Source organism: Centruroides sculpturatus, unplaced genomic scaffold (assembly GCF_000671375.1).
Source record: "Centruroides sculpturatus isolate CEXI.00-Female unplaced genomic scaffold, Cexi_2.0 scaffold1211, whole genome shotgun sequence".
Taxonomy (NCBI): domain Eukaryota; kingdom Metazoa; phylum Arthropoda; class Arachnida; order Scorpiones; family Buthidae; genus Centruroides; species Centruroides sculpturatus.
The window spans coordinates 228,439-253,342 of NW_019385508.1; the positions used below are offsets into that span (position 1 = coordinate 228,439).

Sequence of the window (24,904 nt, forward strand, 5' to 3'; positions counted from 1 at the left end):
CTTCTTAATAGACGACTAATATATTTGAACAATTTATTGTTGTTTTTATTTAACTACAAAGTTTCTACTAAGAATATTATTTATACTAAAAGAAAGAGTTTAAAAATTAATGTAAAATAAAAGTTTCCTTACAAAAATTATTTATAGAAGACAACATAAGCCAACTCTATAAATTTGTTAGACATTTTTTATTAAATGTATCTCGTCCACTATTTCTATATAATTGACATTTACTATAAATGATAGAACAACGAGAAAAATAATTTATAAGATTATAACTTAATATTATTTCAGTTTTTGATAAATTGGAAGAAACACCGAACCAAATAGAGGAAGACTTACAAGGTATTTATATCGATTACATACAAAATTTATTTTGTAATAAAATATTTCCATTTATATTTTTGTTAAATTAAATTATTTTAAGCTACTTTGGATAAATGCGGATTGAAGAAAGCTCCCTACGCTGGATACGTCAATTGCAAATACGATGCCGTAGTTATGTAAGTATTTTTTATATATTTTATATATAAATTTTTTTTTCTTTAAGTACAATTAATTTTTATAAATTCGAATTTAAATAAAACCCGAAAATAAATAAATTGAATTAATTCGAACTTATATAATAAAAGATTTTCTTAATAATCTAAAGAACTTTAAATTAACAAAAGTTAGTTTTGAAAGTATTTTCGATACCCATTAAAGAAAATTAAAAGAAATAAATTTGTAAACAGTTTTTTTTTATTTGTTTTTAAGCAAAGTCATTTTTACAGCAAAAATCAATAAAATAATCAATTAGAAACACGTTTTTCTTATATATTAAAAGATAGTAGCATAAATTTTGTTATAATAAAAAGAAGAAAAAAATTTAAATTAATCTTTTTATGTGATCATCTACAAATTTACAAAATCATTTTTATTTAAGTTAACAATTTAAATATACATTATGAGTAATAAATCGTAGAGATATGTCAAAAACAGTAGTGCGTTTTTCCAAAATAGTTAAATAAAAATGACACTTTACACGATGAAATATTCATAAACACGTTGACATTTAATATAATGTATATGCTATTATGATTAAATTTTAGAAAATATAAACAGGCAGACTCCAATTTTGGACTTTACGAGTGGCTAAAAATGTATATGATAGCCGAATACCAGAAAGTCAAACAATAATTACGTTTCTTTCTACTTTTTTGCTTGAGTCCATCTTGGGTTCGGCCTGCCCAAATGGGGCGGTTGGTAGATTAGGGACGAGTCCAACAACTCCCGGACTCAGAGCCGCATTAAGCTTATCGTAAGCCCTAAGCACTTTTTTAAATTTTAAATATAATCTTTAAGTTAACGTTTTTTAAAGTACCTTCTAAATAATTTAACGCATCTTAATTGAAACGATATAATTACTATGTATTTTATAATTGAGATACGAGTACAATATAGAATACATAACATCAATTTTTAAATTAAACAATAAATTATAATATGATATAAAGGAAGTGTCTGGTATGTTATATCGCCTGTTGTCTCGTCTGTCGCATGAGTCAGAATCGGTCGGGATAATTTTGTTTTGGTTTTGTTTTATACGGTTTATTAGTGTCACGTATCCTGTCTTCTTGTGCTTTTGCATAACGTTATCAAATTCGCACAAGTTCGTGTATTTAATAGTGTGTGACCAACAAAGATGTTGCTTTAAGATTTAGTTATTTAAAAAGATTCTATATTAATTAGATTAGATAAGTGATTAGTAAGGCAAAAATTTTAGTGCAAATATATAATAATAATTTAGGTGATGTATTTGTGGATGATTTTTTTTATTTTCAAAATTATTTCCGGATTGCAAAATAATACAAGAATTATTGTGCTGCAAAAGGAGCAGAATTTAGTATCTAACTTTCCTAATACGAATATTGCTCTTAGAATGTACTGTACAGTACAGTGCATGTCAATCTTAGGATCAAATTCTAAAGGTGAACGATCTTTTTCAACATAAATCGCATTAAAAATCATTTAAGATAGGGGTTTCCAACCTTTTTGTTTCTGTGAGCCGCATTGGAAGAAGCCAAGGAGTTTTACAAGTATATATAATACCAGGGTGGCTAAGCTCCTTGATAGTCTGAGCCATTTTTCAAAATTTGAAATTTTTCACGAGCCGCAATTAAATTCGTATTAAAAAGGTATGCAAAATATTTCAGATTACAAATTGCATCCGTAGCAAGAGTGATACAAATTGTTTCCTCCAGAGCACTATGTCAACTGTCCATTGCAATGACAGTTTACAAATTCAAAATCGGTCTGGAGTCGGTCGATAACGGACGATTACGCTACTGTTTATGTTCGTTTGCGCACTTTTTGATGAGTCATATCATTCTTAACTTGGACGGAAATGAAATTTGTTACAACGTTGCACTTAGTCTTTCATATTTGTTGTTAGTAATTTAAAAGACATTTTGAAACACATACGGAACGATAATANTTAGAATTGGAAACTTAATTTTGAAAGTTATTAAGTATAAAAAAAGTTGTGAAATCTTAATAATGAAACAATTAAAACCATAGCTATTTTGAACTCGACGTAAAAGTATTTTGGAATTTAAAAATTGGATTAATATTTTATTCTAAAGCAGTGTTTCTCAACCTCTAACGAATCGTCACCCCCTTCAACTTAGTATTGCCCTCTTCAATAGAACGTTACGTAGTATCGCCCCTTCACTTCAAAATTCCGATGCCGAGGGCCAAGGCTAACGCTAAATTCGTACTGCGTTGAATAGACTAGTGACTAGTATAATGTTATTTGTTTAATTATTGTACGATATAACGAATAAAATATCTAATTATTCTTACTATAATGTTTTACTATATCGCCCAGAAAATTGTTTTTCCTCCCCCAAAATATAAATTGTTACTAATCGTCCCCTCAACATGGAAAAACGCCCACATGAGGGCGATATCGCCCCCGTCGAGAAACACTGTTCTAAAGAAACCAAGTAACAAATTGAGGACGTCTAGTTCTTGAGACCAAAAAGTCTAATAATAATACTTGCCAAAGTTAAAATTTTTGTTTATTTAAAGTTTTAGTTCAATTAAAGTTATATTTATGTTTAAATATGAACGAAAAGCATATTAATATTGTTTTCGCTTACATGTGTAGAGTTTTATAATTAAGTTACATTCATTATAATACAACCAATGTGTGTATTATACTTTAGTTCTGTGAAGAACATCGTTTCGAAAAATTGGACAGTCCCATTGTTTTCTATTGTTTCGCTGTCTAAAATTACGTAAAATAATATGTATCTTCAGTATCAAATTAGTAGCATAGTTTATTAAAGACCATGTGTGAAAATCATTCTCAATAACCAAAAATAAAAAACGAGTAACTTATACAGAATAAGAACAATACAAACATAAGCAAAGTAAGGGGAATGTGAGTAATACACGATTCACTACTACTTAATACCGCGAACACATTACTAGCAAATTATCATATTTATCTGTACTTTTCATAGAAAATTTAATATTTCATTTTCTACGAAAAGTACAGATAAATATGAGCTGTCAACTGAAAGAATAAATTGAAAAAATAAAAGAGCTGTCAATTGAAGAAATTATTAAAGATTTTTCACGCGGAAAGTGAAGTATATAAAATAAGTTGACTAAACAAAAATTTAATGTTTTTATTTTAATTCTCATAAACTTCCATTTTCTCAGTTTTTAATTTTGTAGAGTATAAGAAATGTGCTTAACGTGCCTAATGGACAAGACAGCACTCCGTATAATTTATGGGATTTTTCTACCCGTTCGGATTCGTTTCCGGTTTCACCAAAGCAATAGGCTGACACTTTAATAGCTGTCCATTCAGTCATCAATAATTACATGTTATAAGGGGATTCTGTTCCCAAAAGTTGCAAAAGTTGCAAAGTGTCTTACTAAATAGGGAAGTTTTGGCTTTTTCACATACAATAAATGAAACTTTATTTAAAACATTAAAAATTTTAGATTAAATAGAACCGAATAGAGACGACAAACCCGAAGTTTTAAAACCCTGAGAAAAGTGTAATTCTTTTCTTTTTCTGTTTTATGGGATTCAGAATACTTATAATTATTTTTATTCTCTTATATATGTATGATTACCTTACTCTTCAATTTATAAATTAAACTTTGTGGCCTAATTTATCTTTATGTTAGGTTTACTATAATTTTTATGATGAAATACTAGACACCACTAAATGAATATAGGGGAAGCTGTTGTACCTTAAAACACTTTTTTTTTTTTTTTTAACAAACCATTAGCAACCAATAAACAAACCTATTATTTCTTTTGCTAAAATGAGAAACTTCCATCCTTTATATATATATCTAATAGAATCATTATTCCTGAATCGACATGTGGGGAAAATTTTTGTTTTTATTTTAAAGATGTTTCTAGGTTCAATTTTACCTTAAAACTACTCTATTTTACCTTAAAACACTACAGTTTATACAGCATTCAACATAAAAATAAATTAGTATAGCATAATGCAACAATTAATTCTAAAACATAATTCCATTTGTCTGGATACTTTTTACTATTTGCAACAGCATTGCGGAGTGCAAAGACGGGATTGAGTCATGCACACTGAAAGACCTGTGACGGTTCAGTAGTGTTTTTCAAAACTTCTGTATTTATTGTTGACCTCTTCATACCGTATTTACTGCTCGGCATTTTCGTCTGAAAAATAATGTGAGGTAATATTTTAAAACGCTGAATACGAGCAATTTTTGACATATAATACAAGATGCTTGTGCGTTTTAAAATTCAAGAGGGTGCACTTGCGACGAAAAGTAAATTTGTTGTCTCTAATTAACGTTGGAAACTTGAGAATATCATTTCATCTTACATATCTCTATCTATTCCGTAAGGAAAAAATTGATTGTCTAATACCACCAATTTTTCCGTTCGATGATATCTGTTATTCTGAAAAACTTAAATATCAACATTAGAATTTTAGTGACAGACAACAAAAGCTTTTTACCACAATGGCGTCTACAAAATACTGGCTACCCGACTAAAAATTTTATTACACAATTACCCGAGACAATGTTACTAGGCGTTTGGATTGTTTTCTCGATAGGTATCACAAGTAGCAATCACGAAAATGTTCCAAGTTACACTATGCTCAAGGTACAACAGTTTCCCAATATAGAACGAATTAAGTTAAAACCGACAAAACGAGATGGTGGATAATTGGTCACAATACCGAATTAATAGAGCTGCGAGATCATTTTTTAAAATTGTAAAATCTTTCCGAAAAATATATTTAAAAACGATTACGGATTCTCACAAAATATACGAGGTCTGTTCAAAAAGTATCGGACCTTTGGTCGGCAAAAATACATTTATTGATTTTGAGGTACAAAACCTTAATCCCCTTCAAACTAGTCTCCTTGCCATACACTTCTCCCATCGTTCCTGCCATTGCTGGAAACACTGCTGGAACACATCTTTTGGAATGGCCATCAGCTGGTCCGTCGCATTCCGCACGATGTCTTCTCTCGACTAAAATCGGGTTCCTTTTAGCGGCATTTTCAGCTTGGGAAATAGCCAAAGGTCACACGGAGCCATATGGGGAGAGTACGGAGCGTGACGAACCATAGGAGTGTTGTGTTTGGTGACGAAAGCCCGAATCAAATGCGCAGAATGGGCGGATGCGTTATCACGATGGCGCTGCCAAGTTTTGATCGACCACAGATCCGGTCGTTTGCGTCGCACAGCATCGGAAAGACGACGAAGGACCTCCTGGTAGTACTCCTTTGCGATGGTTTTGCCTCGTGGTGCGTACTCATGATACACCACCCCACGAGAGTCGAAAAAACTGTCAACATGACCTTGACATTGCTGCGGACCTGCCGCGCTTTTTTTGGCCTCGAGGATCGTCCCCGAAAGCCTGCTGAATCTTGCGAATGGTTTACGCTCGGGTATCGCCAAGGTTTTTGGCAAAATTTGATGTAATATCGTTGCTCACGTTGTTCAGTCATTTTCCAACTTAGTAGAATCCGACGAGAGCTCGCTACAAGTCCTCACTCATAGGCCGACTGCCAACGACTAACGCTTCCTGCAGGCGGGAAAAAATTCAGGGCTGTGCATGACTGTCCCCTCCACAACTCCACCGAAAGAGGCCTCCCACGCATCATTGGTTTACGCGAAAAAAATAAAAGTCCGATACTTTTTGAACAGACCTCGTATTATATTTAGCGTACAGTACCTCAATACAGCATTAACGCTAACACTATTGATTTATTTTAACTTTATTTACATATCTGTAATACGATTTATCCTTAGAAATTGTATTAAAGCATTATTGAAAGAAACATTTTTCTATAATTGATCTCAAGCGTATTTTCTATTAAGTCAGTATTAGCGTGTTCGAGTTTTTTCTATAGAATATCTCTGAAAATGAAGAATGTTTTAGTACTAATGAAAATTTTAACATAAATGTTTCAGGAATTGTACAGCAACGTGCAGAACAGGTTATTATTTTCCAAACGAAAGAAGTGAAATGATTTTACAATGCAGAACGAACAGCGGGATCTGGTATCCTCGATCGGAATTCCCAAGATGTTCAGAACAAGGTTTGTGTCTATTTACTAATAAGTATGAATTTTGCAATTACCATAAAATCACCATGCCTACAGAATCGCAGTGTTGTTTTTAATTATTATTTTTCATTTAAAAACGATTAAATTAGTTTTAGTTCGGATTGATTTAGTATCAGTGGTGTGATTAGCTCTTCGTGTGTCCTCTGCAATACTTTATTTTTAGCTCCCTCTTTTTTTTAGAAAAGATACAAAATGTAAATACGATAGAAATGGTCGGCTGTTTTTTAAGTTTCTCCAAAAACGGTTCTCACGGCTGCAAAATTTAAAATTTGAAAATAATAATATTACACTGATCAATTTTTGATACACCATTTTAGAACTTTGCTTCTCCTGGTCCCTGTGTCTGTTCACTCGTTGTACAGTACAGTACCTACCTAGTTATGACATTGCACGGTATTTCTATGTATGTTATGTAATATAATGATTATTTTAAGACAAATTTCAAAGCCATAAAAAACCCGCACAAATGAGTCCCAGTAGATTCGGACGAATCTTTGATATTTTGTAGTTTTAGTGATTTTGATCAAGTCTGATAAAAAAAAAAAATAGACAGTTTCTGAGTTATTGAGCATCCAAGATGCAAAAACACCATTAATTTTGATTTGTAATACGAACCAGACTGAGAACAGATAGGAAATTCTCTTCGAGGGTACCACAATCCGTCGTCTGTTCGACATCTAAGAACCATTTCTCTTTCTCCATCGGAAAAGTAACATCCTCTTCTGCATTTCCCCGTGCAATTCCTACCAAAATATCTCGCTTTAAAAATAATCTCATATTGGGCACAGCGATAATGATTCGATCATTCTTTCGAATCAAATATATATTTCCGTCACTCAATACTGATCTAATAAAATGTAATTGTTGTGAAGTTTTAAATGTTTTTTCAAAATATAAAACAATATGTTTTCAAATGTTACTGATGTTGTCTAATATATCATCTATATGAGATAGACTAAAAGTGAAAAGAATTCAAATTTTTCTTTATAAATATTAATTATTAATTTTCATAATTCTGAAATACAGTAGTTTGATGTGAATTTCAAATATTATTTGAAATTCACATTTGAGCTAAAGTATTACTTCTATGGCAATTGGATAGACTAGGTGGAGATGAACATTTCGACAAACGCAACATTGCTGTTCAAATACGCGAGAGAATTTTTAGGCCACTACTGTCCTATATCAGGCCACTATCTGTCGAGAATATGTATAAACTTCAATGCAATATCATGAAAGGAAGCAAAAAATATATCATTTGCATCTTGAACGCTGGATAACTCAAAAACTGTCCATCTTTGACTTTGTACTTATGCGGCTTTTACTAAAATTAGGCTTCACTAAAACTACAAATTATCAACGATTCAACCAAATCTACCGAAACACATTTTTCATAAGATTTGTGCTAATGCAGAGTCCTTACTTAAGCAGGAAAATAACTTAATTCACGGTCATATGCGGTAAATAGTCGTCACTATCACGAACAGTTTTCATTTTCTTTATCAACTTTATCCGTACAATTATGAGAGTTTTTAGACCATTGCCAAATCTTATTAAATTAAATAAGCAACTTAGTTTAGATTAAAAAGAAAAAAATACTAAAAATACACAATATAGCAGTAGATAACAATAAATCATATCAAATATAATGGAAAGATCACCTAATTATAATGAACGACAACCGCTCTCCTAAATTAGTTTTGAGGAAAGAGGGAGATAGATCGACCTGGAAATAGATGAAGAGATTAGAAATACTATCTAGGATAAAAAACGAAACAAATCCTAAGACCTAAAGTAGAATTATTCCTGATATTAAATTAACGTATATATGACCGTAACTTAAAATTAGAATTATTCTGTAAATTTATTTGGAAATTTACATTTTAAAAATGACAGTATATAATTCTAAGTAAAATTATCGTCGTTTTCCACACGCTTATAATACAGAGTCACAGAGTCTTCGATTGAAATGAAAAATGGTATCCAATTAGCAGTCTGTTCCGCTCGTAATTCGTTGATCGTACTTGCTTACAACCTAAAAATATAACACTTCCACTTAAACTAAGCGTAAAATTAAAGTTATTTTTACGAGAATGAAATATTTTGAAACACTTTACATTTTAGTTGATTTCGAATTTATATTTCGTTGTAATTATTTTGATTATTTGATTTAATTTTAGATAGCGGAAGCGAAGTGGATTCAACATTGCAACAACCAAATCAAGAAGAGGAGAGTAACCAACTATTTGGTAAATACATGTATTAAAAAATTTTATCAATTTAATTTTAGATCTATAGCATTGGCATGTGGCAATGAGTAATTATTGAAGTTCTATTTAACTGGATATTCCTATTCGAAATGTAAATTACATTATAAGAATGTATTCGCAATGAATTGCCACTACATATTTTCAATTTGTGCAATTTTACACAGGAGTTAAAGATTTTATAGTGTCATTAAACCGATAGTTTTGCTGTATAACTATACTAGAAAAGTATTTTGATCAATAAGGCGTAGTTTCTATATTTTTATATCGAAATGTGTTTGTAACCAAATTAATTGATTTTAACAATTGCAAATAATAAACATTTTATTCTAATGCTTTTTCAGAAACTTTAAGAAGATGTAGCAGACGTACGAATCCGACATCCGGATACGTCCATTGCACGCACGATGCACGAGGAATGTAAGATTTTCATTTTTATTACATTTTATCAGATCAGTATTGAGCGACGGAAATATACATTTGATTCGAAAGAATGATCGAATCATTATTGCTGTACCCAAAATGGGATTGTATTTAAAGAGGGATATTTTGGTAGGAATTGCACGGGGAGGTGCAGAAGAGGATATTACTTTCCCGATGGAGAAAGAGAAATGGTTCTTCGATGTCGAACCGACGACGGATTGTGGTACCCTCGAAGAGAATTTCCTATTTGTTCTCAGTCTGGTTCGTATTACATATCAAAATTAACTGTTAAGATTAAAAACAACTGCGGCTAAGCAATTACTTATGGATCTTTCAGAAACGAAATTTTGAATAGTATAAGTTTTCATTATTATTAATCTTTTTTAGTGGCGAGTTTACACGAAGATCAAGAAAAGGATGATTTAGGTAAATCTATTTTTACTTTTTTATCCTTATGTATAAAAAACATTAAACTGAATATATTTACGTAATTCTACTTAATATTTCTATACTCTAATTTTAAATTGGATAAATATAATTTAGCTTACTTTAATCTGCATCATTTTGAAGAAAAATGTTTCTTGAAATTAATGTAGACAATTGCTAGTAGAGATGCACACAGAATAAGTGGAATTAGTTAAATTGTCGGCATATGATTCGATTAATAGTCTTTATATTATTATGAAGACGATTATTCATTTTTGAAAGATTTAACTTATTCCAAGAAATTAATGTCTTCACTTGGATAACTTTTATGTGGCTTAATGAGTGTTGCCATATTAAGCAATTATATCATAAAAAATAAATACAATATATATTTTAGCACAGCGTACATAATATAGGCCTAATATTTATGTTATTATAAATAAAAAAAAAGATCGATTTTGCTTTTATTTTTAGTTCAAAATGCCTTGTAAATATTCATATTTTTTATCTCTATAAATTGATAATGGAGAATTGTATCAAGTTATTTCTGTAGAAATTTGAAAGTGCTTTATTAATTTTTAGATATAACATGGAATAACATGGTACGTTTAGTAAGTTACATAAACTAAAGCCAGATCGTATTAGCTCATGTAGTTTTCTTATGAAAAATATAAAAGAAACATTTATTNAGATGCTGTAAAAATGTATCGATGATGTCAATAAAGTCTTTATCTTCTGAAAGTTTTTAAAGACCATAAATATAAAAATTCTAGTTAAAATTTTGACAAGAATTAGTGTTAGATCTGTTTGAAATACTTTATAAATCATCGATACAAGATTGGCACTTTTCTTCATTATCCGATTCACTAAACGCATTTTCCATCTCTTTCGATTCCTCCGTCTGTCATCGTACTCTTTCGTCGAGTATTCTCATACCTTAACGAGAGAAGTTCAGCAAAATTAGTTTTAAGTATCAACAATAGAAAATGTAAATCTTTCATCGTTTTCATTCTTTAATACTCTATCTTCATTTCTCACGTTTATTCATTTCTGCATTTTATTCACCTTACCATTTCCATTAATACTTTATTTAGAAAATTGTTAGATAAAATTGTTCTCGTATTTTTTGTCTGCTTTTTATTTTAGAAGAACGTGACGCTTTTCTTAAATCGGGTGATCAAATAAAGTACGTGTTTATTTTTATTGCGTGCCAGATTACAAACAATGCAACAAATTCATCTAAAAAGACAATTCTTTTCTCATTTCGCCATCAAATTTCTTTTTAATAAATGAACAAGCGCATTTGTAAGACGTTTTGATTTATTTTCAGAAACTATAAGCAGGTGCGGAAGGAGAAATGCTCCCGAAAATGGATACGTCGATTGCTCTTACGACGCATCGACAATGTAAGAGTCAATTACGGCTTTAAATCGAATGGCTTTATTTCCCTAACAATTTTCACTAAATCAAAGTTTTTTTTTTTTAAATAAAGCTATAAAAGCCCTTAAATGCTAAAGCAAAATTAAGATATTATAATAAATTTTTATAGGAACTGCACCGGTACATGCAAGAGAAATCACTATTTTCCAACGGGAATAAGAGAGTTAGTTCTTCAATGTCGAAGAGAATACGGAACTTGGCATCCCTATTCTGAATTTCCTACATGCAGAAAATTTAGTAAGTTAAAATAGTAATTATAGTGAAAATGTTGGTTATTATTTATATAGTTTGATTTTCGTTTTGATAAATTTATTTAAAAAAGCATTAGTAAATATTCTTGCTAAGTACAGTACAGTACATACAGTACAACTATCCAAACTTCTTAAAAATTAAATATCTTCTTAATAGACGACTAATATATTTGAACAATTTATTGTTGTTTTTATTTAACTACAAAGTTTCTACTAAGAATATTATTTATACTAAAAGAAAGAGTTTAAAAATTAATGTAAAATAAAAGTTTCCTTACAAAAATTATTTATAGAAGACAACATAAGCCAACTCTATAAATTTGTTAGACATTTTTTATTAAATGTATCTCGTCCACTATTTCTATNTTAAATTACCAATATTTACAAATATAACAATCACTAATTGTACTGTTTATCCTTCTAATTAAACTGTACGAAAGGTGTTCCAAATAATTACATATGTACTGTACATTATTACAACGTGTACAGTTTTTAACTAAAATTCATTTCGAAATATCCGTTAAAATAAAAACATAAATTTAACTAAACTGAGATAATCGCTGGTAAATCTGTAGTATACCCTTTATTCCTGTTGCGATGATACACGTGAATTAAGTTTGGTTGTTTTCTATTCAACCAGAGGAATTAGTGAACGTCTGCCGACAGCTTCTACGAGAATTCTCTGCATTCTTCAACTTTAATAATCCCGAGAACACGGAGTGTAGAGTTGAAGCCATCTACCAGTGAAAAAATATAAAATTATTAATGTGGACCTAATCTTTCTATTAGTAAATTGCAGCGGTTTTTAAATTAGGCAATATGCATTACAAGTAATAAATACTTTTAGTCATGTGTGATTTGAACAGAATTTTGGTAAATGCCATACTTGTATTTCGTGTGAATAAATTTAATCATACCAATTCACATAATATTTAAGTAAAGATACGTGCTATGCTTCTGAGTTATCTTTGTTTAGAATACAAAAAAAATAATAAACTTCAAGAAACAAACGAAAACATGGTTCGCATATTGGAAAAAGCGCAATCGTTAGATCTGCTTTATAATCTAAATTTTCACTTCAACAGCCGCGTGTTTAAAAGAATGGTTTCAGAATTAGTGTTCTGTATCAGAAAACAGTTGAGCTAACCGGTAGCCGAATACAGGAAACCATCGAACACTCGTAGTTAGTAACGAGTTTGAAAATAGTTTTTCCGAATTCTCTTCGTCACTCCTGAATAGAAGCCATTTTTCCAGAAAAATTAATCGTAAGTCGTACAATCCTTCGTGAATTGCCTTGATTATCTCTGCCTTATTTAATCCATCAAATTAGATTTAACGGTATAATTGTATATTATGGCTATTACCGTCCGTAAAGCATACAATTAACAGTTAAAGAGCATAGCTATAATCTTATGACAATTTTTAACGAAAAACGGATTTTCTACAAACTACCAATTCTTTTATAATGTTTTTTTTCTTTTTTTTTTTAAATTGCGTATTAATATCATGCATAATTTCAAAACCGCTGGAAAATGAAGTCTAATAATTAATTATACAACAGAATCTGTAAAACTACCTTTAGAGGGATCCTCTTATTGACGTTGTAGAAACCTCCAATCAACAGACACAAGGAGACTTTTCCAAATCTTTTGATGAAATTCAATACCTGAGAAAGAATTTATATTCAATACCAGCCGATGAGTCTGGCGTTGTCCGGCAAAATGTAACGATAGCGAACATTAATATTATTAGACTAAAGCCGATCTTAACCGTTTTCACCGAATGCAAGAATTTGGCCTCCCTCTTTCGAGGGTAATTGAAAAATTTTTAAATTGTCTAAATATACGTTCGATTTCCCGCAAAAACGCAAAATACCGCATCTAAAATAGTACAGTAAAAGTCGAGTTCTTCAGGGTAAGCTTTAACTCTCTCCCTCTCCCCACGATGGAAAGTTCAAAAAAAAAAATCCCTTCTTAATGTATATTGTCATGGTTGAAAGTTGAAATTTGGTACCCTAATGGTGTACCAAATTTCAACTTTCAACTTATACCCGTTTTTGCTCTGGCCTTATTATTGTCAAACCATCAGGATTATATTATAAGGGCATTAAATATATTTAAAGACAACATAACATATATCAGGAGTTTCTTCATTTAGAATAATAGAGACTTACACAAAAAAATATATAAATTTTTTATAGCGTCTTCTTTTTCCTGATTCACAGATCAATTCAGAAGTACAGTAACAGTTAATTGGCTTGAAGAAATAAAAATCTGCTTAAGACAGCAAAAAAATAGAATATTAAAAATTACCACAAAGTTAAAACATCATCAAAATCCCGACCTTTTATTAGAGGCTACAGCGCTTTCACAACTAAAGAATGATTAAAAGTTTTCACAATATCTACTGTGTCTTGTAGCACTTTTAACTGCTTTTAGCCTTCTGTTGGTCCAGAANGATGAGTCATATCATTCTTAACTTGGACGGAAATGAAATTTGTTACAACGTTGCACTTAGTCTTTCATATTTGTTGTTAGTAATTTAAAAGACATTTTGAAACACATACGGAACGAAAACAATTTTTTTAAATATAATAACATAAAAACAAAAAGGGAATTCGGGTACATCTATCGAGAGCCACAAATAATCCTTCAAAGAGCCGCATGTGGCTCGCGAGCCGCAGGTTGGCCACCCCTGATATAATATATACTTGTGGCCCAATACACAAGTATATTTAAAAATTAACATGTCTAGATTATAATAATAAGTATTAAAACTTTATCAAGAAAAAGGATATTTTAAATAATGTNTTGAATTTGTTTTAATATTTTAGATGCAAAGCGGATTTCAAGACATTCGACGATTTGTAAATTGCGATTTGGATTTGCGACAAAAGCTAAAAGTTATTTTGAATTTATCATTATTATTATGAATTAGATTTGTTTAAGATATTTAATCTTATTTACAATAATAGAGACTTACACAAAAAAATATATAAATTTTTTATAGCGTCTTCTTTTTCCTGATTCACAGATCAATTCAGAAGTACAGTAACAGTTAATTGGCTTGAAGAAATAAAAATCTGCTTAAGACAGCAAAAAAATAGAATATTAAAAATTACCACAAAGTTAAAACATCATCAAAATCCCGACCTTTTATTAGAGGCTACAGCGCTTTCACAACTAAAGAATGATTAAAAGTTTTCACAATATCTACTGTGTCTTGTAGCACTTTTAACTGCTTTTAGCCTTCTGTTGGTCCAGAAGGGCCACCAGAGAGCTAGAAGCAGTTAAAGCAGCTTGAATTTTTAATCATTGTTTAATTGTGAAAGCACCTTAGCCTCTAATAAAAGGTCGGAATTTTGATGATGTTTTAACTTTGTGGTAATTTTTAATATTCTATTTTTTTGCTGTCTTAAGCAGATTTTTATTTCTTCAAGCCAATTAACTGTTACTGTACTTCTGAATTGATCTGTGAATCAGGAAAAAGAAGACGCTATAAAAAATTTATATATTTTTNATTGATTTTCCTCAAGGATTTTTACGTTTTAATTAGACCAATTCAAACTTGATTTACTGTTTACTTTTTCGAACAATTCAAATTTATTTCCTTTTTGACGTTGTTACGGTCTGAATGATAAATCAAATAAGAGTTTTTACCCGATTGAATTTAAAGTGTAAATCGGTAGCGCGTTACCAAGCGATTGATTTCTACATGAAAGAAGCGAGTGGAAGGTCACCAAAGTCGACATCATAAAAAGGAAGTGGATCCGCTAACACTTCTTTCATTGTTATCGTATAAATTGTGAATTATAACGTATACGACCACGACCCTTTGATACGTTTATTATAATATATAATGCATAAAAATTATAGTAGAATCCATAAAAATACTAAAATTTCTGCCGTTTATGTTACACGAAAAATCTTTTAACACCCAAAACATTCGAAACTAAATAAAAATTAAACCTTGTCATTTTTATCGACATGTCGTTAAATTGAATTTTTAATTAAAAAAAAAGTTTAAAAATTTAATTAAATGATATTTTTACGATTAGAAATTCGTTATAATTTTATAAAGGCAAAAATTGAAAATGGCGATTGCTTAAAACAGCGAATGAAGAGAAAAATTTAGAATTTAATCTCTACGTAATCGATGAATGTAAATAATATTAATAATAAATTTTTTCGTGATTTAACATCATAATATATATTTTAGTTTGCGACAATCTTAGATCCCCATCGCGCGGATATATTTCTTGTTCCGACGATTCCACTTCGAAAAATAAGTAAGTAAAAGAATTATATGCCGACAACGTAAATCGATATATTTAGCTTACAAATAAACAAATATTGCATAGGATTTGTGTGGCCAGATGCAAATTAGGATATCGCTTTCCTAACGACGAATTCGAAATGACATTAAGCTGTTCCAAGGAAGACGGAAAATGGCGCCCTTTGCAAAAGTTTCCCGATTGCATATCCGAAGGTGTGCAACTTTTTGTTTCTTTCAATAATTTAAATGATAAAAGTTTAAGCCACAACTACTCTATTTATTTTGAATCAAACTAATACATGTATATACTATACGTATTAAAGAGAAGAAAATCGAACTTAATCTAAATAGTCTTAAATTTTATAGGCCCAAGTATAAAAAGTTTTCAGTAAATTCGCTTTCTTAAATTTTAAATTAAAAATCGTCATGTCTTTTTCAGTTAAAGAAGATCAAACCGATGACAAACTCACTCAAGAAAATCTGGAACTGGAANTTAAAGTTGGATTAACTCTAATCTATTATTTTTTCTTTTAACTAAAATTCATTTCGAAATATCCGTAAAAATAACAAAATAATTTTAACTAAAGTGTGATGATCGCTGGCAAATCTGTAGTATGCCCTTTATTCCTGTTGCGATGACACACGTGAATGAAGTTCGGTTGTTTTCTATTTAACCGGAGGAGTTAGTGAACGTCTGCCGACAGCTTCTTCGAGAATTCTCTGCATTCTTCAACTTTAATAATCCCGAGAACACGGAGTGTAGTGTTGAAGCCATCTACAAGTGAAAAAATATAAAATTCTTAATGAGGACTAAATCGTTCTATTAATAAATTACAGCTGTTTTTAAATTAGGCAATATGCATTACAAGTCATAAATACTTTTATTCTTGTGTGATTTGAATAGAATTTTTGTAAATGCCATAGTTGTATCTCGTGTGAATAAATTTATCCATACCAATTCACAATACACTTAAGTGCTATGCAACCGTTTGGTTTCGTTTTGAATATGAGCAAATAATAAACAATAAAAAAGAAATGAAAACATAATTCGAATATAGAAGAAAGCCCGAAAACTAAATCCGCTTTATAATCTAAACCCTCATTTCAATAGCTGCGTGTTTAAAAGAATAATCTCAGAATAAGAATGTTCTGCGAAGCAGGTACACTAAATCCAGTTGGGCTTACCGGTGTCCGAATATAGGAAACCATCGAAGATTGGTGGAAGGCTACGAGTTTGCATAGACCGGATGGCCACGCGTAGTTTTTCCGAATTCTTTTAGTCAGTTCTAAATAGAAACTATTTTTCCAGAAAAATCCTTCGTGGGATGTACACTCCTTGGTGGATTGCCTTGATTATCTGTGCCTTATTTAATCCATCAAATTAGATTTAACGGTATAATTGTATATTATGGTTATTACCGTCCGTAAAGCATACAATTAACTGTTAAAGAGCATAACTATAATCTTATGACAATTTTTAACGAAAAACGGATTTTCTACAAACTACCAATTCTTTTATAATGTTTTTTTTTAAATTGCGTATTAATATCACGCATAATTTCAAAACCGCTGGAAAATGAAGTATAATTATATTTAATTAAACAATAGAATCTGTAAAATTACCTTTAGAGGGATTCTCTTATTGACGTTGTAGAAACCTCCAATCAACAGACACAAGGAGACTTTTCCAAATCTTTTGATGAAATCCAATACCTGAGAAAGAATTTATATTCAATACCTACAGATGAGCCTAGCGTTGCCCAGCAAAATGTAACGATAGCGAACATTAAGATTAACTTATTAGACTAAAGCCGATCTTAACCGTTTTCACCGAATGCAAGAATTTGGCCTCCCTCTTTCGAGGGTAATTGAAAAAATTTTAGATTGTCTAAATATACGTTCGATTTCCCGCAAAAACGCAAAATACCGCATCTAAAATAGTACAGTAAAAGTCGGCTTCTTCATGGTAAGCCTTAACTCTCTCCCTTTCCCCCGCGATGGAAATTTCAAAAAAAATCCCTTCTTAATGTGCATTGTCATGGTTGAAAGTTGAAATTTGGTACCCTAATGGTGTATCAAATTTCAACTTTCAATTTATATCCGTTTCGACTCTAAGCTTATTTTTATCAATCCATATGGATTATATTATAAGAACATTAAAAATATTTAAAGAGAACATGACATATCCCAGGAGTTTCTTCATTTAGAATAATAGAGACTTACACAAAAAAATGTATAAATTTTTTATAATTTTTCCCCCTGGATCACAGACCAATTCAGAAGTAACAGTTACAGTTAATTGACTTAATATAAAAATCTTCTTAAAACAGCAAAAAAAAATAGAATATTAAAAATTACCATAAAGTTAAAACATGATCAAAATTCCGACCTTTTATTAGAGGCTACAGCGCTTTCACAATTAAACGGTGATTAAAATTTTTTACAATATCTACCGTGTCTTGAAGCAGTTAAAGCAGGTAGAATTTTTAATCATTGTTTAATTGTGAAAGCGCCTTAGCCTCTAATAAAAGGTCGGAATTTTGATCATGTTTTAACTATGTGGTATTTTTTATATTTTATTTTTTGCTGTCTTAAACAGATTTTTATTTCTTCAAGCCAATTGTTACTTCTGAATTGGTCTGTGAACCAGGGGGAAAAAAGACTATAAATTTTTCTTTTTGTGTAAGTCTCTATTATTCTAAATAAGATTAAATATATTAAACAAATCTAATATATAATAATAATAATAAATTCAAAATAACTTTTAGNAATTAGTCTAGAATCGATTAATTTTATGGAAGAAAACCTTTCAAATAGCCGTAGTCCGTAAACTTCACACGTGTCGGGCTGTGATTGGCAATGACTCCTACAAAATTGATTCATAAAGAACGGAACGTATCTACCGTCTTTTAGAGGAATCGACTGTATATGAAGAATTTTCAGATAACGACTTGTTTTGGCTATTTGCGGCAACGTCATTCAATGTAAACGTGCACCATATCAGCCGCCGTTCTTTAACATTCGGCCACCCCATTGTGGGCCTGGCCGAATCCATAATTGGCTTGCTTAATGAAGTCCTCTTCATTCCCACAGGGCAGAAAGTTTTTAAAAAATGTTAATGTGTAAATGTCCAAACAACAGAATTTGAAACACAATAATATATATATATCATACCTGTATTTTCTCGAGGTGTGAGAAAAAACAAAAGAAGACTTCATTGCATACTCTTTGACTGTTTGTTAATTTTAAAATAAAATAATCAAAATTGTAGTTTAATTTACTGGGGGACTGTATTCTACAATAGATACGTAGACGACTGTCTGATAATTTATGACCCTACAGTACATTGACTAACCCAGAAATCATATTAGATTGCGCTAATATCATAAATCATCTTTTGCTTGGAAATAGAAAGTAACAGAAAATCAATTTTCTCGATATTACAGTAAACAGGATATCGACAATTCATACAGTTCGAAAATACACAAAAATTTTATAACGCCCTTAAAACTATTAAATACTGTATCCATCGAACATCTCTACTTACGTCAAAAGGAATATCTTCAGTACAGAAACGTATGACAGAAGCAAAAATACAAAAAAACAGAAATAGAAAAAAATACAAAAATATTTTATGTTTTATGTTTCTTAATTGAGCGAAGATCTTCAAAGGTCAAAAAGTGTTGTGTCTGTGATTGATGTTCAAAGCAACCACACGAACATTAAATACAAATTTTTTGGAAATTTGTACAACTGTATCTGTGTAAGGTTTAGCACCGTATTACTAACATCTCTTATGTCGCTCTCCAGGAATATTCACGGAAACATTTATAGAATTATCTTGTGTATCAGAGCCCCTTTAGCCACCACCCGAGATCATGGAATGGCGTTCCCACTTTCCGGACCTAGGGGTCGGATTTTAAGAAGCGTTGTTTATGTTACGTAACGGTGTTATTTACAGCGATGATGTTTGACGTGTAAATAATATGCAAACGAATGAATGCGAGAATTAAATTAAATTAAATAATACTTCAATTACGAATGTTATCGCGAAGAGTTGTAATAAAACTGAAGAAACCCTAGAATCTCCTATTAACGAAATTCCTGTTAATTTCTGCAATAAATGATACATATTTAACCGAGGTTGGTCGTGAAGCAAATTTTGGATTTTCAGCTTGCGTTCAGACTCAAAAATTTCCCTGGCTGATATATGGACTGGTGGACCTTGTAATTTATTATTAATTTGCTACTAAATAGTGCAGATTCGAAACCCGTACCGATTAATGTCGTATCAATCACGTAGCTGTATGCATAGGCGTTGGATTTGAACCACCGAGTACAATACCAGTGCATTCAACCATCGGCATTAATTAACACCCCCTAGAAAACAAGGCCTGTCGACAGACTTCATGACATCATCAAGTGTAGATTGTTGATGTCCATACTGATGATTCGTGTACGATTACTTGAATCGCATTCGCGTATAGAAACGTAAACGATATATGCAAAATTGATTTTAAAAATGTATTTACATATAATCAGCGAATTTCCCTTCAAACTAAAAAGCGTTGACATCAGAATGATCAGTCATTTTAAAACAAGGACTGATAGGTATGGACTCTGTCAAATATCAATCTGTCGAAAAAATCCAATACAAAATAAATTTTAAAAAATAAACACTACTTATTTGTGAAAGAAAAACTTTTAATTCAGAACAAACAAAGGCTTTGTTCCTCAAAATAAAATATTTTCCAATCATATTTATAATATATACAATTTTTAACTTCAGTGTATCTTCAAAATAAATTGATTTTAGGAGAAAAAATATATTTTACTGTTAAGAGACCAAACTACATGTGAACGACATACATACATAGAGGTTAATACGGGCCGCACTCAGTGGTATAGCCCCGGAATCGGAAGTGAAGGAAGAAATAAAGTGTTTTTAAGAAGTGATAGTGAAGACGAAATATAGCTAGATAGGATAGTGGGAAGGGATTAGGGGATTCGTGAGTGCCAGTAACGCAATTAATAAACAAAACTGATTACATACATACAGTGGTACCTCAGGATACGAAATTAATTCGTTCCGAAACTGAGATCGTATCATGAAAATATCGTAAGGTGAATCATTTTTTCCCATACGATTACATGTAAAACCAAATAATTCGTTCCAACACCAAAACACACTCAAATTAAAGCTAAGTAGTACATTAAAAAAAAGTATAGTAAGGAAAACACTGAAAAATGCGTTTTGTAGTTCTAAATATATAAATAACCATAATAGAATAATAATTGATTAAAAAAAATGTAGTTTTATTTGCACCTTACCTTTGAGGATTGACGACGGTGAAGGTGTAAACTGGTGGCGAAAGAGAGGGAGAAGGGAAATGATACTAAAAACTTGCATAACATAATGCAACAATAACTTAAAAATAACTTATAAAACGACACTAATTTTTTATCTTATTTTTTTCTTTTTTAATTTTTATTCACTGCTTTTTGCTTTCTTTCCTTCACTTCCACCAGCACTTTCACTGGATAGAGGTCGCTTGGTAAAATATCTATTCATAGAGGTTTGGCTTTGCCTACTTTTTAAAATGTTTCTAAAATGACTTAGGCAAATGTCATTACTCCGAGCAGCAGTACGGCCAGTGTGAACCTTTTTGGACTGTTTCTTTTCAATAAAATCAGTTACTTTCTGATAATACCTCAAGATTTCCTTTATCGAGCGAGATCCTTCCACGACGAAATAAACACGCCGACTGAGACCGATAAACAGAAGTGAATAAAAAAAATGGCACTGCGAACTAATGTAACGTCGTATGACGAGTTTTTGTTCGTATCGTGGAGCAAAAATATGTTCGAATTTCATGTCGTATCCTGAAAATTTCGTATTCTGGGACGTTCGTATCCTGAGGTACCACTGTATTTACAAACATGCAGAACAACTAGTACTACCTTTCTTGGTAGCGCGACAATTGAGATACTATTACAAAATTCGCTTACATAGGTTAGCTTTACAGTGGTTTCCAACAAAAATTTCATAAGGCTTATTTCTTCAGCAAGGGCAATGACTATATTTCTCTGATTTGGCTGTAGAAATAATGCTCTAGATCAGGGGTATTCAACCTTTTTGTTTCTCTGGGTCGCATTGGAAGCAGTCAAGGAGTTTTGGGCCACAAGTATATCTATATCTATATCTATATATATATATATATATAAAAATGGACATGTATGTCCCTATATTTCACTTTTCCGCCAAAACNCAAATTCGTACTGCGTTGAATAGACTAGTGACTAGTATAATGTTATTTGTTTAATTATTGTACGATATAACGAATAAAATATCTAATTATTCTTACTATAATGTTTTACTATATCGCCCAGAAAATTGTTTTTCCTCCCCCAAAATATAAATTGTTACTAATCGTCCCCTCAACATGGAAAAACGCCCACATGAGGGCGATATCGCCCCCGTCGAGAAACACTGTTCTAAAGAAACCAAGTAACAAATTGAGGACGTCTAGTTCTTGAGACCAAAAAGTCTAATAATAATACTTGCCAAAGTTAAAATTTTTGTTTATTTAAAGTTTTAGTTCAATTAAAGTTATATTTATGTTTAAATATGAACGAAAAGCATATTAATATTGTTTTCGCTTACATGTGTAGAGTTTTATAATTAAGTTACATTCATTATAATACAACCAATGTGTGTATTATACTTTAGTTCTGTGAAGAACATCGTTTCGAAAAATTGGACAGTCCCATTGTTTTCTATTGTTTCGCTGTCTAAAATTACGTAAAATAATATGTATCTTCAGTATCAAATTAGTAGCATAGTTTATTAAAGACCATGTGTGAAAATCATTCTCAATAACCAAAAATAAAAAACGAGTAACTTATACAGAATAAGAACAATACAAACATAAGCAAAGTAAGGGGAATGTGAGTAATACACGATTCACTACTACTTAATACCGCGAACACATTACTAGCAAATTATCATATTTACGCAGAAATGAAAAATAATGGCTAAACGAGTATCTAATGATTAATTTAAACTTATATTTCCACGACATTTGTTATAATTGTATAAATAAATAAATAAAAATATATCAATAATAAAATAAAATAAAGTATAAATATAAATAAATAAAATTTCGAGTACAACTTATTTTCTTCTTTTAAATGTAAATTCTCTTAAAACTTTTATTGCAATATTTTTGCAGCCATCGAAAATAGATGTCGGAAACCCAATCCTCCGCTCACCGGATATCTCTCTTGTTTAAATCGTTCTCACGCTTTGTAAGTCTTCGACTCAATTGACCGCAAATTTTATCAGTGATTGTGATAACAATTTGCTTGTTGATTCGAACGAATAATTGTATTTTTTGCGCTAAATTATTTTTCTAACTTTTTTAGAGAATGCACTGGAACCTGCATGCCCGATTACGCTTTTTCTAACGGAATAACCTCGATGACGCTAACTTGCTCCTTTACTTCCGGAAAATGGTCTCCTCGTAGCGTCTTTCCTCCGTGCTACGAGATAGGTACAAACCTTTCAATCNAAGTATTAAAACTTTATGAAGAAAAAGGTTATTCTAAAAAATTATTTCTACAGACACTTTCAATTTTTACTTAGAAATAGATAAATTCATTTATTATAAAAGAGACAAACGAAAATTTATTTGAAAAACTCAAATATTTGTTTTATTTGGATCTATCATTAATAAAAAGCGACGAAACGCCATTTTAAACTGCGTTTTTATTCAATTAATATAATTATAAATAATATGTAGCCGAAAAAGCAGTTAAAGCGCCAAATGATATTTTTTACGTCAAACCAAAAAAGTAGCCACATTTGACCCAATGTAGCCAAATCTTGCAACGTTGGAAGAAATACTAAATAAAGCTGGAGTTGTGAATCAAAGGATTATAGACCCAAGTGCGGGAAAAAAAGACAAAGGACAAAAGATAAAAAAGTGTAAAAGGTTGAAAAATTACGGGTCCATATTTGCTGAACAGAAGATCTATTTAACCTTTCTAACTACTACATCTTTTCTCCTTTCTCATCCTTCTCTCCTTTTCCCAAATTAGGGTCCATAATCCTTTGAGTCACAACTCCAGCTTTATTTAGTAATCCCTCCGCATTCACACATCTCCAAGTACAGTATTTGAAAATATTTTCTTTCCACTCAAAAATAGTTACGGCTTTGTGAAACTTTTTTTGAATTTATTCCATTGAAATAAATAAATAATAAAAAATTAAAACATTTGTCGGTTTTGTTTACACGATTATTGGGCCGCATTGGAACTTGCCTTGGGCCGCATGCGACCCGCGGGCCGCGGGTTGGACACCCGTGCTCTAGATCTTTATTCAGAAGTTTTTGTATGACGACAGACACCTGGACAATGCAATAGATGACATTTTTTACTTGGATAGCACAAATCACCACTACTAGATGCTGTTATTAATCTTTCAAAAAAAGGGAAGCATAAATTCTTTATCACCTCTTTCACTTAAAAGAAACACTTTACAATAGTCTTATTTCAACATGTTTGGTTAGTGCATAAGAAGCATAATCCCTATGTAGATAAGTAAAGATATCTATCATGTACAATACAGATCTCATCAATAGCATCATCATCAACTATGCAAATCAATGCCAAAGTCTGGGGCAATATCTATAAGTTAATAAGCTTGCCACTTTCATTTGTAAAAATTTCTGGTACAACATACTAATTTACATATATTACAATTTCACCAAAACATGTGACTTAATGACAAATGGAAGCAAATTTTGGATTCTCAGCTTGTGTTCATACTCAAAAATTTCCCTGGCTGATATATGATACTATGACCCAGACAACTGAAAATATTTCCCAAATCGAGCTTCCAGATAATCAGTTTGAACCTTCCCACATAGGAAATAACTACTGTATTTCCTTTCTTTGACAGCCAGTTTATGACGCTTCAGAAATGCTTGTGTACTGAGCTTTAAATGTATCTCATTTGTTAATCCAGATTTATCTGGAAATGTTTTCCATCTCTGCAACCAAACCAAAAACGTATTGAAATATTCTACAATATCATGCTTTCTTTCACAATATTTTCTGTATTATTTAAGTTACCTACATTACATGGAAGATTCATGCCATGAAGTACTTTTGGTTTTGAGT

General features: G+C 31.0%; 1 protein-coding gene across 1 annotated transcript in view; it reads left to right on the top strand.

The window, feature by feature from the left end:
* LOC111639663 overlaps positions 1 to 24,904 on the top strand; it is a 28,998-nt gene that overhangs the window by 3,777 nt on the left and 317 nt on the right. Inside the window, exons 6-17 of the mRNA XM_023385577.1 lie at positions 295 to 345; positions 428 to 503; positions 6,485 to 6,612; positions 8,820 to 8,888; positions 9,251 to 9,326; positions 9,463 to 9,590; positions 9,717 to 9,755; positions 15,665 to 15,734; positions 15,807 to 15,934; positions 16,161 to 16,212; positions 22,952 to 23,029; positions 23,147 to 23,294. Coding sequence (XP_023241345.1) covers positions 295 to 345; positions 428 to 503; positions 6,485 to 6,612; positions 8,820 to 8,888; positions 9,251 to 9,326; positions 9,463 to 9,590; positions 9,717 to 9,755; positions 15,665 to 15,734; positions 15,807 to 15,934; positions 16,161 to 16,212; positions 22,952 to 23,029; positions 23,147 to 23,294 — 1,043 coding nt within the window. The remainder of the gene's footprint in view (positions 1 to 294; positions 346 to 427; positions 504 to 6,484; positions 6,613 to 8,819; positions 8,889 to 9,250; positions 9,327 to 9,462; positions 9,591 to 9,716; positions 9,756 to 15,664; positions 15,735 to 15,806; positions 15,935 to 16,160; positions 16,213 to 22,951; positions 23,030 to 23,146; positions 23,295 to 24,904) is intronic.